This window comes from Rhinatrema bivittatum, chromosome 2 (assembly GCF_901001135.1).
Source record: "Rhinatrema bivittatum chromosome 2, aRhiBiv1.1, whole genome shotgun sequence".
Classification (NCBI taxonomy): domain Eukaryota; kingdom Metazoa; phylum Chordata; class Amphibia; order Gymnophiona; family Rhinatrematidae; genus Rhinatrema; species Rhinatrema bivittatum.
Genome location: NC_042616.1, coordinates 159999628 through 160019362, shown reverse-complemented (window position 1 = coordinate 160019362; position 19735 = coordinate 159999628). Strand labels below are relative to the sequence as shown.

At 41.1% G+C, this 19735-nt stretch overlaps 1 protein-coding gene across 1 annotated transcript in view; it reads left to right on the top strand.

The window, feature by feature from the left end:
- NMT2 (N-myristoyltransferase 2) overlaps positions 1-19735 on the top strand; it is a 188454-nt gene that overhangs the window by 77131 nt on the left and 91588 nt on the right. The window contains 4 exon segments of the mRNA XM_029588818.1: positions 12683-12805; positions 12941-12969; positions 12971-13032; positions 13139-13255. Coding sequence (XP_029444678.1) covers positions 12683-12805; positions 12941-12969; positions 12971-13032; positions 13139-13255 — 331 coding nt within the window.

Below are 19735 nucleotides of genomic sequence, written 5' to 3'. Positions count from 1 at the left end.
GATATCAAATGTTCCCAGGTATGCAGAGCAAAAAAATTTTTGTATCCTTATTATTTTTCATTACTGGGTCTTTGTGTCTATTTTGAAATATTTTGTTGGTATCTGGAAATGTTTTATATGAGTTTTTAATTATTGGATATTCCACTCATCAGCTGTTTCAAAATATGTTCTTTTTGTTAGTACAGTTTTACTGCTGATTATTTTATATTTCTTGATTTGTTTTATAAGGATGGGTGATGTTTCTTTTTCCTTTGTTACACTGCATACAGAGACTCTGGCTTGTTGCAGTTTCCAATTCAGTTTTTTCTGCATGCTTCTTGTTATGCGTTTTGGTCTCTCTATTCTATGTTAGGTGAGGGACAGCACGTGATTCAGGTGAGGTTTTCTGCTGGCGTGTAGTTTCTGTGTTGGACTCTATAGCAGCCTGACTTGGTCCGTTTTCCTAATAGGAGATGTATTGGTGTCTTAAGGCCTGGTGTAATATTTTCAGAGACTTATTGTAATTTAAAAGTATGATCTTACATAAAATGCACACATTTACTTGTATTTAGTTTTAAACATATTGTATGGCTCTCATGGAATTACATTTTAAAATATGTGGCGTTTATGGCTCTCTCAGCCAAAAAGGTTCCTGACCCCTGCTCTATGACTTATAGAAATTAGGCAAACCAAGTTAGTTCGTCTCAATACTTTCAAAGCTTTTTGTATTATAGATATGCCTTGTTTATTTCCTATTCTTGATCCCCCGTTGTTGAGGACTTAGGGAAAACATGGAGTAAAGAATTTATACTTTTTTATGTTAAAATTGTTTTTTGATTGCTTAAAGACTCCGTATATCTGTAACAAGTTTTAATTTGATTGTTGTTTTGTTAAAAAATCTTGAGAAATAAATAAATAAATAAAGGAATGTTCCCAACATCCTCCTCAGTAAAGACCTAGGCAAATAATTCATTCAGTTTTGCTATTTCCTTGTCCTCCTCCTGGATCCATTTTGCCCCCATCATCGAGCAACCCAACTGACTACCTCATAGTCTTTTGCTTTGAATGTACTTAAAAAAAATATATATACCGGTATATAAAATAAGTGATGTATAATATGGCTTTGCCAATTCCTTGTTCTTTCATAGTTCCAATTAATTGTGTTGCATCCAGATTACTTTTTTAAGAAGAATCTTTAGCATTACTACTTCCTAATCTGTCTGGCAATAAATGTAGTAGAAGGTAGAGGGAACTACTGAGATTAGGGCAAGATCTAGAAGACAAAGAAAAATTTCTGATAGAACTGCCCGAAACTGATCAGATTTGCAAAATAGAATTTGCAGAGCTACAAATGATCTGCTGAAAAACTTTAGCTGCCACTGGAATAGTGCTCTACAGTACAGTGGGTTCTTACACAACAATGATCTGCATGGGAGAGTTTTCAGAAGGAAATCTTTCTATGACTTCATCACAACCAAGTCATTGTCTAAAGTACACAAAGGAAAACAAAACCTTGATGAACCTAAAATGTTTTTGGAACAAATTGCTTTGGATTGAGAAAAATAAAGCTGAACTGTTCGGCCATAGCCACATAAGATACATTTGGGGGGAAAAAAAAAGGGTGAGGCATTTGTAGAAAAAAAACACTTGCCAAATCATTAAGCACAGGGTGGGTCTATTATACCAAGGGAGGTTGTGTGGCAGTCAGTTGCACAGGAAAAATTGTGTGGGTAGAAGGAAGAATGGATTCAACTAAATATCAACATATCCTAGATGCTAATGTCCCATAATCAGTGAAGAAATTGAAGCTGAAAAGAGGTTGACTATTTCAGCAAAACAAGAATATAAACATAACTCAAAATCAAGCATAAAGTACTGGTACTTGCAGGGAAAGACGACACAAATTTATTCAGAGTTGTTAAATCAGAAGCGGGTTGTGAGAAATTGCAGGAAAACCTTGCAAGACTGGGAGATGGGCATCTGAATGGCAAATGAAATTTAATGTGCACAAGTGCAAAGTGATGCATATAGGGAAAAATAACCCATATTGTACTTACATGGTTTAAGGTTCCATATTAGGAGTTTCCACCCAGGAAAAGGATCTAGGCATCATTGCGGACACTACTTTGAAATCCTCTGCTCAGTGTGCATTGGTGGCCAGGAAGCTTAAGTGGTTGCAAGCAAGTGGTCTTCATGAAGATGTGCATGATCACTTGGTGGATGTACCCTGTACCAGAGAGAACTTTTATTTGGGTGTAAAGTGCAGGAGATGGTGGCTCTCATTAAGCATCATCAATCCCCTCTGCAGTTGCTGTCTGTAGCGACAGGAGACTAGCCAGCTCCTACCAGATGCCAGCATTTTGCCTGCAAGTATCCATTTTTCCCAGAGACCACCTCTTCCATCCTTTTCAGCATCATCGAGCTCCTCTTACATTTCTGCAGCAGTTGCCTTCTAGAGATCAGCAGAGGGAGAGGCATCAGCTGAATCCAGCAACAATCTCAGCCTAGGCCCTGGATCCGTTTTTGGACATTCCTTCTCCAATCCAATGGAATGCAGCCTTCAGCTCTGATCCCTCTCAATCTGCTCAACTGCAGTTGGAAGCCACATTTCTCCTTCAACAGAAGGTTATCAAGCTTGTTTTAGCTCAGGAATGTGGCTAGGGGTTCTATTCCTGGTACTTTCTAATCCCCAAGAAATTAGGGGGGGTTGAGGCCTATCCTGTATTTATGGAAGCTGAATAGATTGTTAGTGCAAGAGAAGTTCAAGATGAACTTTCTCCAAACAATTCTGCCTTTTGTTCAGCCGTATAATTAATTATGGACTCTGAATCTGAAGATACATATGTGTACATTCCCATTTATTCCACCCACAGAAAGTTCTTCAGGTTCATGGTGATGGATATGCAGTCAGTTTGTGCAACCAGTTTGTGCTTCCATTTGACCTGCCAGTAGTCCGGACAGTGTTCACAAAATGTCTCTTGCATAACGGCACAGCTTCATCATTAGGGAGTTTGCGTGTTCCCATACCTGGCTGACTGTTGGTGAGAGGCTTGTCTCCAGTAAGATTGTCTTCAGCTTCTCCAGTCCCTGGTGTTCCTGAAGCCCAATTTAGTCCTTTTCACAAAGGATACAGTTTATAGAAGCCTGGATAGATACTTCAAGGAGAAAGGTGTTTCATTTTATCAGAAGAGCTGGAATTTTGTTGGGCTTGGTGAGGTCCCTTCTTCCATAGGACTTGACACCAGCAATGTGGCTCTTCTGTCTTGTCTATGTGTGCAGGAGTCTTCTGTGGGACATCTAAGGCCAGAGGGATCAACTGTCCCAGCTTTGTCCCATCAGATCACTGTAACTCCTGAGTTATGAATATGCTTCAAGTGGTAGATGAACCCGGATGTTCTCGAGGTTGGTGTCTCACTACATATCGTAGTGCTTCAAGTGAACTCATCCACCAATGCCTCTACCAGAAAATGTGGAATGCAGAGGAGTGCACAGTGGTATCATCTGGACCCAAGGATTGTGATCCCTAGTGGAAAATCACCTGCAAATCAACATTCTGGAGCTATGAAACATCCATTATGCACTAAGATCCTTTTCCGGTCTTATCAAAAAAGAGAATATTGATACAGACAACCCAGTGGCCATGGATGTATATAAACAAACAGGAAGGCATGGGCTCTTGCACCCTCTGTGAGGAGGCTCTCTGAATCTGGCTATGGACCAATCATCACAACATGCATCTATAGGCCCACTTATCTTCTGGAAATCCAGAATGCATTAACGGACTATCTCAGCAAAGTTGTGCTTCTGCATGATGGATCAAGAAATAATAACTTTGGAAATCACTTGTGCTCTCCAATTACTAGTTTGCCTCAAGATAACAGGAAGGTTGAAATGCTCTGTTCCATACATCTAAGCAACTACAGATTTGCTCCTGAAGATTTTGTTTCCTGATTAGAGCATCTTTCTACTCTAGGCAACCCATCAATTCCTCTCATTGCCAGAATAGTGCAGAAAGTCCTTCAAAAAACAAAGTAAGGGTAATTCCACAGTATTGGCCTTCCTACAGTATCCATATCCATCTGTCTATCCAGTCATTCTCTTATTCCTTTGGGATATCTCAGTTATTATACAAGAAAAATGAACAAGTTCTGCCATCCAACCTTGCTATTGCTGGCCCTCACAGCACAGATGTCAACGGTTGGTAGTTTCCCTCCTAAGAGGGTAGACGATGTGCTGATTTTCAACCAGAAAATTCTCCAGTTTCAAGTGGAAGAGGTTCTTAACATTGTTGAAGAGCAGCCAGTTGAATTCCTTCTCCTGTGGCCCAAGGAACTTGCTTCAATACCTACTTTTCCTCTTGTTTTCAGGCCTCAGCATCTCTTCAGTTAGGGTTCATCTTGGTACCACTATAGTGTATCACAGCAGGTGGAAGGGGGCTCCAATCTCTCTTCATCCTTTATCTAAGTTCATGATAGAATGCCAGAGAGCTAAGCTTCTGGTCAGTAAACCTCCAGTCCTTTGGAATTTGAACACGATACTTAGTTTAACTCATGAAATCTCCCTTCAAGTTTCTTGAGTTGGTGGACTTGAAGTTTCTCACCTGGAAAGTGGGTTTCTTGTTGCTGTCACTTTGACACTAAGTGAAGTGAATTACAGAGTCTAGTTTCATTTTCACCATACCTGCAGTTTGGGTTTTTTTGTGTTGATTTTTTACCAACTGAAGTTTGGGTACTCTCCCTAAGTTCCTTCCAAAAGTGGTATCTGTTTTCCACATCATTCAAGCTGTTGTGCTGCTGACATTCATTTCAAGATTGCATACGCACAAAGGAGAACAGACTCTTCACTCCTTAGACTGTAAGAGAGCATTATTTATTATTTAAAGAGGACTCAACCTCACTGTTAAGCTTCTCAACTGTTTGTGCCCTTTGATCCCAATAGGTTAGGCAGGGCAGTTGCCAAACAAACTCTGATTGGCTAGCAGACTTTATAGCGCACTGTTATGCGCTGGCTGGCATACGGATTACAGACTCTGTCAAGACTCAGGTATGAGCCATGGTAACTTCAAAGGATCATCTTGGGGACACTTCCATTGAAGGTCCATGCAAGGCTGCTACTTAGTCGTCAGTTTAATCTTTATGTCCCACTATTATCTGGATGACAAGTCCCAAAGAGACTAACTTTGGACAAGCAGTTTTGCACAACCTGTTCACCCAGTAGTCCATTCTCGACTTGGTGGTGCTGGATTGTCTGTTAAGTAGCTGCTTTACATGCAATACTCACCTTGGGACTCCCCATGCATTATGGCTGATACATGATTGCTTGTCGACTGAGAAAAAACTGTAAAGAAAAGCAGAACATACTGCTTTTCTGTACATCCTCTGCCTTAATATCTTGGCGATATTAAGTCGGAGGAACCAAAAGGGTACAAAAAAAAAATGAAAGTGTGCTGTGGTCAGGTTAGGAAAAGGGACGCTCGTAAAATTGAGTGTCCATTTTCTAATCCACTGACAGCCACCTCTCCTGGGTGTCTGCTGCCAAGGAGGTGCTAGGGGCATGCAGTTGTCCCTAGCGCCTCCATTTTAGTGTGACCCCCCTCATTTAAATATTCTGTTGCGTGCCCAGGAGAGGTGGCTGAGTGTGCGTTAAGAAAGCAGGCGCCCAAAATGAATGCACAATTTTAGCACATCCGTATTGTATCGGCTTGTATTTATGCAGTGGGATAAAAACATGTCTGTCTCAGCTTCTCCACTTTGACATGGAGCTATATAGTCATTCTAGCTATATATTTTTTGGGGATAAAAATAACTTTTGCTCACGGTTGCTGCGTTACCCTCTTCCAAGCTGCTCATAAATCATAGACTCTTTAAAATGACCCAAGTATTCCTTTGACAAGCACAGGGAAGGAAACACAATTTCCAGGCTATCTAACCTGAAAATTCAAAGGAAAATAAAATTTAAGTGATTTTACCTCTCTGTTCTATACCCACGAGGAAGCATTTCTCCAAAGACTATTTTCATTTTGCTGATTTTGAAATGTTAATATACATTCAGGTGGAGTTCCAAATTCTCAAAGCAAATCAAATATTGGTATGATTACTATCTGGCCTCTGTTGATTTAACTGTAGAAGTATCTCAGAGTTGAAACAAATTTGTCAACAAAATTTCCATCATAGTTAGAATTAATTGACTCCTTGGTTGGCAGTTCCAATCAAAAGACCAGTGAAAGGCCCAGCAGACTGAACTTTCACCCTTAAAAATGATACCAGATTGAGATTGGAGTACCTCGACAAGGTGTTATCACTGCTCATATGTCATATGTTCTGTGCATAAATGAGACATCACGAAAATCATCCAGTGCAATTCAAAACAAGTATTTGGATGTTTGGAGTGTTTTTTTAACATTATAAAGCCATATTTATTTATTAATATTTGTTAGCCACCTCTCCAGGCCAAAAAAGGCTGCTCAACATAGTGTACAAAAAAGTAGAAATAATTCCCAATATATAAAACCACAAGCAAACCGAGCTGCAGCCAGCATTCAGTTAAACTATAGAAACCAGAACAAATGCTGGAATAAAGTGATACAGTCCCAGATTTTAAATAAGTGTATAAATCCAAAAATTCTTTTATTCAAAGGATGGCAACTCCACTGTATATATTGAACACAATCTTTCATGCACACGGGGTCCCCTGACACGGACCCGTGTTTCGCAAACGGCTGCGTCGGGAGGGATGCCCAAGATTTTTGTTACAGGAATTCTAAAAATAATTATAAAGGACTGTATTAGAAAGCATGGTACCGGTACAGAATAAATACAATTCAACACGCATCAGTTTTACCTTAGACGGAGTTCATAAATTCCAGGCATGGAGCGCGCTTGAGCATGAAGTAAAATGAACTTCAAAGCTGTCAAAAATTCGCGCCAAACAGGTTTCACAAACCAATCAAAATAGAGGAACAAGCAGCCAATCACAGGTAAGAAGGTAACAGCTGCACCCTATCAGTATCAGGTAAAATGGAACCATTCAATTTCTTTATTGAGGCCCTTCGGTATGACAGAGTCTAAACGATGTATCCATCTTTGTTCACAGCATGTAAGTGAAATGTCAAAATCGCCACCTCGCAAGGAGGGGGAAACAAGCTCTAAAACAAAAAAGAATAAATCAGATACTGTGTGTGACTGTGATACCCAATGGTCAACAAGAGGAGCCAAATTACGAGTGTTTTATATTAGACCTGTGTTCTATGATACGGGTGCGTATCTGTCTCTTAGTTTTGCCCACGTATAGTTTGTCACAGGGGCAGCGTATAATATAAACAACACCTTCAGAAGCACAATCCGAGTCATGACGTAGAGCATAGCTCTTTCCAGTGTGAGGTTCAATAAATTGAGAAAGTACAGTTGTATGTTTGCACACCGAGCAGTTTCCACATGGTTTATGTGTTCCCACCTGTGTGCCAACAAAACGATTTGATAAGAAGTCTGAATCTGTCAGGATATCCCGGAGGTTTCTCCCTCTCCGGTACGTGAATCTCAGGGAGGCCTGAAACATGTTTGAAAGGGCTAAAGAAGACCAATGTCTCCGAAGAATATTGGATATCGCATGGCTAGGAGGTGAAAAAGGCAAAATACAGTTTAAAGAAGTGTTATCATCTCTTCGTGAAGGAAGAAATAACCAGTCCCGATTCACATATAGGGCTCTCTTAAATGCAGACTTCAAAACTTTATAAGGGTACCCTCTCAGTCTAAACCGGGAGAGCATCTCCTTAGCTTTTTCTACATAGTCAGACGTGGATGAGCATAGCCTACGTAATCTCAGGAATTGTCCAGTGGGGATATTCTTCTTAAGGTTTTTAGGGTGGCAACTATCAAACTTTAATATAGTGTTACGGGCAGTCTCTTTTCGGAAAAGAGTAGTAGAAAAACCTGAACCTGTATTCGAGATTAATAAGTTCAGAAAGGCTATATCGAATGATGTAGGCAAAAACTAAACTGTAAATGGGGGGTTACACTGATTTAACCAATCAAAAAATAAATAAAATTGAATTTCTGTCCCTAACCAAATTAACAAAATATCGTCAATATAACGATACCATGAGTGTATGAATTGCCACCAATTAGAAGGATATATAAATGACTCTTCGAATTGAGCTACGTATAGGCATGCTAAACTGGGTGCCATCGTGGCACCCATTGCAGTCGCTTTAATCTGTTGATAGAATGAGGTTTCAAACCGGAAATAATTTTTTGTTAATGCTAGATTAGTAAGCTGCATTAGAAACGATGTTGGAACCCTAGATGGCTCTATTCGGGAGTCTAAAATGTTTTGAATTACTGTAAGGGCATCAGCTTGTGGGATGTTAGAATATAGGGATACGATATCCAGGGGTAATGAATAGGAAAGGTGGTAGAAGGAAAATTGGCACTGTTTAATAAAGTAATAAGGTGAGAAGAGTCACGTACGTATGATTTAATGGTAGGGACAAAAGGTCTCAAAAAAATGTCCACAAATTGTGAGAGGGGTTCCAAAACCGAGCCTATCCCTGACACGATTGGACGCCCTGGTGGATTCACAAGTGTTTTGTGAATTTTGGGAAGTACATAAAATACCGGTATGACAGGGCATTGGATAGTGAGAAAAGTAGCCTCACGATTAGTAATATAATGGTGGGAAACCGCTTCCTGTACAATCGAAGCTATCTCTAACTTCAACGTTTCTGTCTGGTCTGAAGTCAAGGGGAGATAAAATGACGTATCATGCAACTGACGAAGTACCTCAGATTTGTAATCTGCCCTGTTCATAACTACCACACCCCCACCCTTGTCCGCCAATTTAATAATGATGGAAGGGGTCCTCGGACAAAGAAGATAGAAGAGTTCTTTCATACTTTGATAAGTTAAAGTGAATATATTGGTGATTATCTTGTGTCAGCAATTTAATGTCATTTTGTACCAATTTCTCAAAAGCTAACAGCATAGGGTCTACTGGGCCAGGGGGAACCCATCTGGATTTCACTGTCACCAGTGAATCATCTTGTGGAGGATGGAAATCTGAAAAGAAAAGTTTCAATTTCAAAGATCTGAAGAAACGGTACAAATGAACTTGTACATCAAAAATATCAACTTTAGCAGTAGGTACAAAAGATAATCCTCTAGCCAAAAGTTTTAACTCATCTTGTGATAACGTTCTCGAAGAAATAAGGAGGCGCTAGGGATGTACTAGTGTCCCTAGCGACTCCTTATTAGCGCGGTCCCTAATTTACATACTGAATCATGCACCCAGGAGAGGTGCATGGGCCGGTGTGTCGGGAGAGCCGGCGCTCGCCTCAAGCACCGGCTCTCTCGCGCAGTTTACTGTACGGGCCTGACAGTGGAGCTAATGTAGAATGCATAGCATAGAAGTGATAGCCTTTCTTGCATTCCAGCACTGCTCTAGCTGCCACATCTGAACCACTTGTATGTGTGAACCACCCAGAGAGGCCCACAGTATTTTAATAGGTTTTAAATCTGAGAAGATGCAGTCTCCTAACGTTTCTTAACTTCCAAAAATCAACCCAAATGATCTTTGGAAATATGAAAACCTAAACAAAATTTAGAGTCCAAGGTAACATCCAGACCTTTCACAACTGGCGCAGGACTGAAAGTACATGAATCAGTCCTAAGTGGAATGGACAAATCCCCCAGACTGTTTGCCACCACTGAACAAGATCTGTTTTTCTTGGAGCTCAACTTATCCTCAAGAAACTAGTTGGGAACCTCCAGTAAACTTTAAATGCAGACATGTAGCTGAACCGTTCCTTACTCACCAGTACATCAGCATAGAAGTACCCCTTCAAAACCAATGGACTTTGGTAAACCTACTAAAGGCTTTATAAAGATCCTAAAAAATAGAGGAGATAAAGGTGATGCCTAAGTTGTCCCATAATTGAAGAAAATGGGGACAGATAGGGGTGTGTGCAAGGGGACCTTCTAACTGAGCTCCCCAGATTTACAAAAAAAAAAGGAAATCTACCTCAAAATCAGACCATTAAACCCAATAGCCCTATTCCAGTCTAAAAGAATGGAACGATAACCGGGCCCAAAAGCAAGTTCAAAACCAGCCAAAATTGGCCAGCCCTGCAACCCCTATTTGTCAGGCATAAAATATCATCCTGTATCGAAACATACTTATTCTGACCTATGACCAGCTCAAAACACCGATTGATGGGATTCCAAGTCCCTAGTCTCTTCCAGAAAATTGTATAACGAGTCTATGCTTATTCTGTGAGTTTGGGCCAACATGAAATGTTGGCGACAGGTTGATAAATTTGAGCAGTCTAAACAATCTAATCCAGATTTTTTAAGCATAGGGATAACAGAAGCCTGCTATCAAGGAGGAGCCAAACTTTGCTCAAAGAACCATTCAAACATTTTCAAAAGATGACTTAGAATCACATGTGCTGCTCTCTTCAGGGATCCAAGGTGCAAGATGTTCCCCTTAATGATGAACAGCATAAGATTTAAACTCTAGAATAAATCATACCTGAAACCTTTGAACTGCTGAGTCATAGTGCAAGACCAGGATGAATCTCAGAAGCACCAAAACCCACCAATGCCATTGTGAGTTGTTCAGAAATTATCTATACATAAATTGTGAATCTTAGACTGGAAAAAAAAGTGAGGCAAAACTGTCACTATCCAGCATAATCATTTCATCTTTATTCTTGGCCACATCCTTCCGCAGAAGCCTATTTACTACAGTAAACAGCTCCCTGGGACCATTCTCTGCAGATTCAATGGCATGAAAAATAATTTCTTCTTGTCTTTTATTGTTTGTTAGTCAAGTTACAAACATTGCTTCTTGGAGAGTGAGTCACGATAATTCACCCACCTCCTCTCCAAACCTCGCACTGCTACTTTCAATTTATAAAAATCAACTGTGAGAAAGTTTGTTGGTGCCTCTTTCTACCCATTGGCCTCAAGGGGATAGCTCATTCAGGATTTCTGTGATTTGAGCTGCTGCTGCTTCTACTTCTACTTCGCATTTCTATAGCGCTACACGACATACACAGCTCAGTACAAACATACAAAAGCAGTCCTTCCTCAATAGAGCTACAATCTAATAAGACAAACATATACAGGAACAGAGACTTGGGGTATAAAGCATGACAGTGTTTAAAAAGAAGTTAGTTAAGACTAAAAGCAGACAATCAGGCAAAAGGTTTTAAAGCGGTTTCAAAAAGGTGGGTCTTTAGATGGGATTTAAAACATGGCAAGAGGGAGCATGATGCACCAGCTCAGGAAGACTATTTCAAGCACATGGCGCAAGCATGGAGTCTGGGAATTGGCAGGTAGAGGAGAAGGGCACAGATAGAGGTGACTTATCCGACGAGTGGGAGTGCACAAGGAGGGATGTAGAGAGGGATAAGAGAGGAGAGGTAGTGAGGTGTTGTCCATTTGGGAGCCCCATTTAATTAATTTGTCAGTTTCATTTGAACCAGTACGTTTCTTCTTTATCTCCTGATTAATCTACCTCCATGACCCACTAACTGGCCTCTCCTCACCAAACTCCTCCTTCATAGTGAAGGAAGAAAATTAAAACACAGTGGTCTGATCAAGGAACTGGCCTGCTGCCTAAAGATCTCACATCACAATTTCCCTTCAAAAGGTTAAACATAAAAGGTCTAGTACATGATTAGAGGCATCAATCATTTACTCCAAATCCAATTTTGACAGGGCTATCATAAAACTTTGAGCCAGTAAACATGACTAGTCATTAATCTGCAATTTTAAAATCGATTACCATCAAAATCTCAGATTAATAATATATTTATATAATTTAACTTTCCCATGTTGATTCTTAGGGAATAATAAACAACTAGTAGACCAATATTACAGTCCAAATAAAGTTGTAAAAGAAGATAGTCGTAATCATCCGGATAATTAAAAACAATTTGAGGAAAACTGCCCATCTTTCCTTTTTCATAACAGCACCCTCCATACCCCATTTTATCTACTTGGGATTAAAAAATGATTTTACATCCTGAAGGACATAACTGGGAAAAAAACTACCTTCCTCCATCCACTGACAACCAGTTTTCCACAATTGCCAAAATATGGATGCTCATCCCACATATAAGGTCATGAACAGTCAGGACTTTACTCTTGACAGTGTTGCATTAAACAATAAACAAACCAAGGTTCTTACGGGCAAGGAGGGGTTTTACAATTATTTGCAAAAACTAGTAGGCTGAAAAATCTGTTTCCATTTAATGCATTTTCAACTGTTAGGGGCCAAAATTGTGACTAGGCACCTCAACCAATAATACAGGACTGAGTAGTAATGTATTCTCTGAAAATCTCAAGCATCCTTCAGCACATCTAAGCTCAGAAGCCTACTGAAGGGGCTCTCTTTTGTCTATTTTCTTTTGTTTCACAGTTGTAAAATCTCCAAAATCGTTCAACATTGACAGAAATGTATTGAGAAATCCATCTTTACCTACTAGGCATGCCATATGTGGATGTTTTGTCAGCAGGACTAACATGCATGGTTGTAAACTTGAGAGATTTCTACTGTACTTTTCTCAGCATGCTGAAGTCGTTTTTTTAGCCAGATATTGTCATTCAAATGACTACAGTTTCTTAACGGTTGAAATGGATTGTTGCCTTGTGAATTCGGCTAAATTCATATTTCCTCCCTCTTTTTTTCTTTTTAATATTAGATGAAGTTATAACGTCGCATGGTGCAATTGAACCAGATAAAGACAATGTTCGTCAGGAGCCATACTCTTTGCCCCAAGGTTTTATGTGGGACACTTTGGATTTGAGCAATGCTGAGGTGGTACGTAATTTCCTTGTTGTTAAGTACTTTACTTTGACTGACATTATTTAGCTTTAGTTTTCATTGTATTACTGGATCCTAAGCTATTCTTGTACTTTTTATATATATATATATTTTTTTTTTTTTTAAATCCTCACAGCTAAAGAACTCTACACATTGTTAAATGAGAAACTATGTAGAAGATGATGACAATATGTTCAGATTTGATTATTCCTCTGAGTTCTTGCAGTGGTAAGCTGAAAGTTCTTTTCTATATTTTTCCATGAAGTTGTATGGGTTTTTGCATATTTTTTCATGTTCTATTAAATGCAGATTTATAGTATGAAACTTGTTTCAGGGCACTGCGCCCTCCTGGCTGGCTACCCCAGTGGCACTGTGGAGTTCGAGTATCTTCAAACAAGAAATTAGTAGGGTTCATAAGTGCCATTCCTGCTAACATCTGCATTTATGACAAGTAAGTGATTTTCTTCTCACATTTCAGAGTGTGATGGTTATTTAATACATTGTTAGAGCTAAGAAATGAGATTCTCTTTCAGTGGCAGAGTCAAATGACACCTTTTTAGATGTTTGAAATTTTCAAAAAAATTTTTTTTAACAAGTTCATTGTAAAACAAATAGTTTTATACCATATCACACTGTTAATGGAATATTGGTTTCAAGCTGCTCATCAATGTTCAATTTACTTATGCTACTTGAAGACGATGCCAGTTTTTTTTCCCTTCAGGCAAAATTCTCTGGTCTGAGAGTATAACTGTTAGAGAGACGATAACCTATGGCTTGTGTCACTAAAATGAGCTATGGCTTAAGCAATGTTTTTGACCTCTTTGGTTAAGGATATCCTTTGGGACTTGGTACTATCATGAAGCCTGAGAGGATTCTTTGAAACAGCTTCTTCGAAGACACATTTGGCATTAGTCTTACCAAGCCTGTTTGAAACGGCTTTTTTTTTTTTTTTGGACTGATCTTGACTACTATCTGGACAGATTTCCTATTGGAATTGACTTAATTTATACAGTTGGCTCGTCTCTATGTGGCAAGTAACTATTCCCTGTTTTCACAGCCTCTGGTATCATCACTATCAAAGGGTGGACTTCAAAAATATAAAGCCTGGAATAAGTGTGCAAGAAAATTTGTGCATTAATAGCACTTGAAGTCCTGTGCTAGTATGACTTCATCAAAGCCGATAACCAAGGGTTGAAAAGACTTTGCCCGATCACTGGTGATCCAGAAGCATTATGTGGTAAAGTTCTCAGATTATTATAATTTTGAACATCTGAGCTTTAGAGCTCCAAAGTTCACATAAGTCTTAGCAAGATGCATCAGCAGAAAATGGAGGGACTTCACCAAATTGAAGCACATGTAGCAAGTTAACTCGGTGAGAATGGATTATGTATTTACCAAAGTCATCGTGTTAACCTGCTTTAGATGCTCATAGTTCTTGTTTGCAAAAGCCTTGACCTTCATTTGGTGGTCTGATATCTACAGTACCCCGCAAAATGTCTAATGCAGCAAGACTGCTGCATGGAAACTCACTGAGGGAGTCTTGCCATCTTCATGAACCCATCATGGAACTGAAATAGCTGTATAGGAAGCTCAATGAGGGAGTCTTGCCATCTTCATGTACCCATCATGGAAATGAAATAGCTGTTTAGGAATATAGGCCTTGCCAGACCTAAGGGAGAAATCTGTACTGGCAATATGCTTAAATATATAAACTTTTTTCTTCTGTGCCTCTCTAATATAATTTAATTGAGAAAACTGCATAAGAACTTGTAGATTTTAAAAGATTATTAAAACAGTAGTTGCTAATTTTTCTACCCTGTGAGCCTCTTTACTTTTCCCTTATTTTCTCCTCTTCCACCTCGTCCACCCTTTCTTCCCTTTAGCCTCCAACATTTTCCCTTCCTTCCTTCTCCTCCACACAGCATCCCTTCTTCATCCAATCTCTCATGTAGTCTCAACATACCTCCTTCCTCCAGAGCTGTGGAAGCCTATCCGTATTGCCTCTGACACTGCTACCAGCTCAGCTTGCAACTTGTAGTTACTGCTGTTGAAACTCTCACCTTGAGCAATACCCATGCTGCTCTGCTGGAGTGCAAGATTCAGAAGCAGAAACTGCAAGTCATACCTTAGCACCTTTTATACATGTAGAGCTCCTAGAAGTGTTGGGAATAGCAGGGATAGGCTTCCTCTTCTTAGGGAAGAGGGGGAGTTGAGAGGCTGCAGGGAGGAAAGTTGGGAAGGGGGTAAGTGATTACAGTAGGAAGAGTGAATGAGTATGTAGGAGAGAGGAGGTCTTCTAGTCCTGGGGAATATGCAGCTCTTCCTCTTTAATGCTGTCTACTGGCAGGAAGATTGTATACTCTCTCTATTAGCAGAGTGCTGCAGGACAAGAAAAAACTTGAATCCTGCTTGTCAGCCTAAAAAGTCACTCATCACTGGTGAGCACACAACTCCTGGGGGAGTAAGGGAGGATTGGATCTCCAACCAGAAGCACATACTTAAAGCCCTACTCTCTTCTTCTTTGCATAAATCAGTTAAAACTATTGGTGTGGCATCAGCGCTCCTACAGTAATCATGTGTTGCCAGCTGAAGTCTACGGGTGCCATGAGAACAGAACATGAGTGTCTGCACTGCACTGTTCAGTGTTTTAGCTGAACTACATGGCATAAAAAAGAAACCGTACCTGGGGAAATATGCAGGGGAGGAGGAAGGGAAGAATACTTAGGGAGTAGCTGTCAAAGGGGAAGGGGACATAGAGTAGATGAAAGGAGAAGAGAGAGCCCCAGGGGATAAGAAACCTAGGCCACGAGGGAATGGCCATAGTTCAAGAGTGTGGCAGGGGGGGGGGGGATACAAGCTAGAATAGAAGTAGGAGGAGAGGAGCTTTTGGGAGGAGGTAGAGGAGGGAAACTGAGTTCCTGAGGGTGGGAAGTTTAAAGCAAAAAGAGAGACTTTGTTGGGGTGACAGAAAAGTTGGGAGAAAATTTAGGTTTAGCAAGGAAGATGTTTTTGTGGAAGAGGAGATGATACTGTTATAAGTAGAGGTGGAGGACAGGTTGAGCAGAAAAACAGGGTTGAGTACAGGGAGAGGCTGAGAGGACAGGCGGAAGGGTAAGGGTAAGAGAACATCTTTTTTAAAGAGGAAAGGATAAGTTGGGTGTTAGAACAGAGAAGCTTATGAGATAGAAAAGGAGAGAATATTGGGTATAGGGTAGGAGAGGAAGGGAAACAGATTTAAGAATTTAGTGAAAAGTGACATTGGCCAATAGAAGGTGAAAGGGGACAAAAAAATGGGGAAGTGAGACTAGTGGAGAAAGAATTGTTCAAAGAGACACTTTTAGTGGGAGGAAATAGAAAATGGGGTGAGAGTGCAACTGCAGGAGGGTAAGAGACATAGAGAGACAGGCTGAGAGGAGAGGAAAGTCATACTTGGCTGAGGGAAAGGAGAGATGCAGATAAAAGAAAAGATTGAAAGAGACTTCATGAATGAAACAAACATTTAAATGGAAATGACTTAACTGGACAGAGAAAGGACATTCTCAGAGGATAAGTAGGATGGTAGTCCTCACACATGGGTGACATCATCAGATGGAGCCCCGACATGGAAAACTTATGTTAAAGCTTCTAGAACTTTGACTTGCCACACTGGGCATGCTCAGCATGTCCTATACAACACATCCACATGGGGGTCCTTCTTCAGTCTCTCTCTCTGCGGAACTGCAGCATCATGGTCGGAGAGCTCTTTTCAGCCTTTTTACCTATTCTGGAAAACCTTTCTGTTTTTTGCAATTTCTCCCCCCCCCCCCCCCCATCTGCGTTGAACCCTGGGTCCCTCTTGATTCTTCCTGTAGCATTCTTAGTCAGGGTTTTTGTTTATCGGTAAGTTTCCTTTTGTGTTGAGATCACTGCGGCAGCGGTGCTTTGGTCCCCACCAGCCTCAGCCGCCATCGATTTGATCATGCGTCCCATTTATTTTGCCCCATCATGACTGCGTCTGGTTTCCAGCGATGTCCTCTGTGCCAAAGGACCATGTCTATCATGGACCCCATGATGTATGTATTCTCTACCTGGGGGACATCATTTGACATCATAGGTTGCCACATATGCGCACAGAAGAGCCTAAAGGGACATTGTCTTTGGCTCGATAAGATGGAACAGTTCTTCGGGTCAGAGAAGGACCGAGCCATCGGTACCATCTGCATCAGCATCAAAGGACTTGGAGCCGCAACAGTGGACACTAAGCCATTGACATCGGCAAGACCGGTGTGCCGTATGCAGATAGGGGTGCCAGAAACTGACCACAGTCATGCTTCTCCAGGCTGCGAACATCTAGTTCCTTGTCATCGGCCCTCTGCACCAGGGAAGGATTGTGTCGAGCATCAAGGGAAGCCGATGAAGCATCAGACCTCGTTAATGCACGATGCCAGTCATGGGGATGCACCGGCTCATGCTTTGATAACCCCAAAGCTACTCCTGCAGTGTGCAGTGCCTGTCCTCCATTGGTGCCAGGCGTCCGTGACATTCTCTCCTGATGCCAGTCACTGATCCTACTCTGTTCCAAAGAGGATCCTGCCACCCCTCCTTCCTCCCAGTCAGTGTTGGCATCTGCAGTGTTCGAGAAGGAGCTTGAGTGGCGAGTCCAACTGGTGGTCAAGCGGGCGATGCAGGGCATCAGTTCTGCAGCACCAACTGCACCGAAACTGGTACCTTCCATCTTAAAACCACTGATGGAGAAGCTCAGTGTGCTCATCAGTGCGTTACTGACCCAACAGGCATCTGTTCCCAGGCCGGCGTTTGTACCCATAGGGGCACAGCAGCATCCCCCTACCGATACAGTGGTTGTTGCTGGTTCCTCGCAAGAGGAAGCTCCACCCAGGCCAGCTGAGACGCCAAGCCCTGCAGCTTCCCATCCAGCTCCACCAGTGCCTGTACCTACGACCCTGTCCCCTGTTGGTTTCAGTAAGGATGAGGGTCCCTATGGCCCTAGATCCATTCTCCTGCCCCACACAAAAACTGTTCGATCACCTTCTACACCTATCGGAGGCTGGCTGAAAACCAACTCCATTAGAGTTCATCTGAGTGCAGTTGGCACATACCACCATGGTATAGATGGTACGCCCCATCTCTGTTACAGCCTATAGTTTTATGCAGGGCTTGCTTCAATTGAAGCCTCTCCTAAGGTATCCTGCTGTGTCTTGAGACCTCAACTTGGTGTTAGCTCAGCTGATTTGAAAGCTCCTTTTGAGCCTTTGCACACCTGTGTCCTGAAGTACCTGACCTGGAAGGTCATATTTTTTGGTGGCAGTCACCTCAGCGCAACAGGGTTAGTGAGCTCCAGGCCTAGTGACTTATCCACCTTACACTAACTTTTATCAAGACAGGGTAATCTTGCATACACACTCTAAGTTCCTGCCTAAGGTGTTGTCAGATTTCTATCTTTACCAGTCCATCATCCTGAAAACATTCTTTCCCAAGTCCCATTCACACTAAAGCAAACGAGCCCTACATAATTTGGACTGGAATGCAAGCGAGTCTTGGTCTTCTATCTGGAGCAGACAGAAGCCCATAGACAGTCTACCCAACGTTTTTGTTTCTTTTGATAGGAATAAGTTGGGTATTGCCGTTGCCAAACAGACAATATCTAATTGGCTAACAGATTGCATCTCCTTCTGTTATGCCCAGGCAGGACAGTATCTTGGGGGTCATGTCAAGGCTCATTCTGTCAGAGCCATGGCAGTGTCAGTGGCCCACTTGCAAGCAGTTCCCATGGAGGAAACCTGCAAGGCTGCAACATGGCGTTCTCTCCACACACTCACATCTCACTATTGCTTGGATATAGATGGCTGACATAACAGTAAGTTTGACCAATCTGTCCTCTGAAATCTTTGAGGTGTAGAACCCAACTCTTTTCCTGCCTAGGGCCCATTTGGGTTCAGGCTATCTCCCTCCTTTGTTACCAACAGCATCATTGTTGTGTCTGTTGGTCACCCTTTTATGTCGGTGAGCAGCCTGTAGCTAGGTATTCACCCATTTGCAAGGACTACCATCCTGTTTGTCCTTGGAGAGAAAGCAGAGTTGCTTACCTGTAACAGGTGTTCTCTGAAGACAGTAGGATGTTATGTTAGTCCTCACAAATCCCACCCGCCACCCCGCAGAGTTGGGTTTCTCCTATTTGTTGTTTCATATATAACTTTGTTATAAGACTGAAGAGGGAACCCATGTGGTATAGGACATGCTGGACATGCCCTGTGTGGTAAGTGAAAGTTCTAGAAATTTTGACTTTTTTTAAATTTTATTTTTATCATTTTAAAGATTACAGCAATGATAAATTTCACTCAAAGAAAATAGAAATGCAATAGACCAAATACATGAAATAACACATTTTAAATCTTAACATAATCGAGCATTATTGCATTCCCCTTTAAAGAAATTTTGCCAAGGGGGGCAGAGTATAAAGGGATGTCAAAAAACCAAGAAAAATAAATGCAAGAATCAGGCTTAACGTTAAATAAAGACATTCATTTAAAATATGATCCTCTCACTAAGGCTACTTAAAGGAGGGTAATAACGATCCTCCTAGCATTAAGGAAGGATTTTAATTGCTCGGGGTAAAAAAGATAAATGCACTCTGGAGATTTACGACACATTTACAGGGATATTTTAGAACATATGAAACCCCATGGCAACTACTTGAGACCTCAATGCAAGAAATTTCTCGTCTCCTGTCCTGTGTGACAGGAGCCAAAATCTGGGAATACACGTATCTGTAAACCCCGAAAGGGCAATTCTATATTTCTAAAATTTCTTTTCATAATTCAGCAATATCTCTTTCTGAAATAAAGGAAACCATTAGTGTAGCACATTCGTTAGAATTCAGCTGACGAGACCTCCAAGAATTTGGTCAGATTCCCTTTATTTACACTGCTTTTGT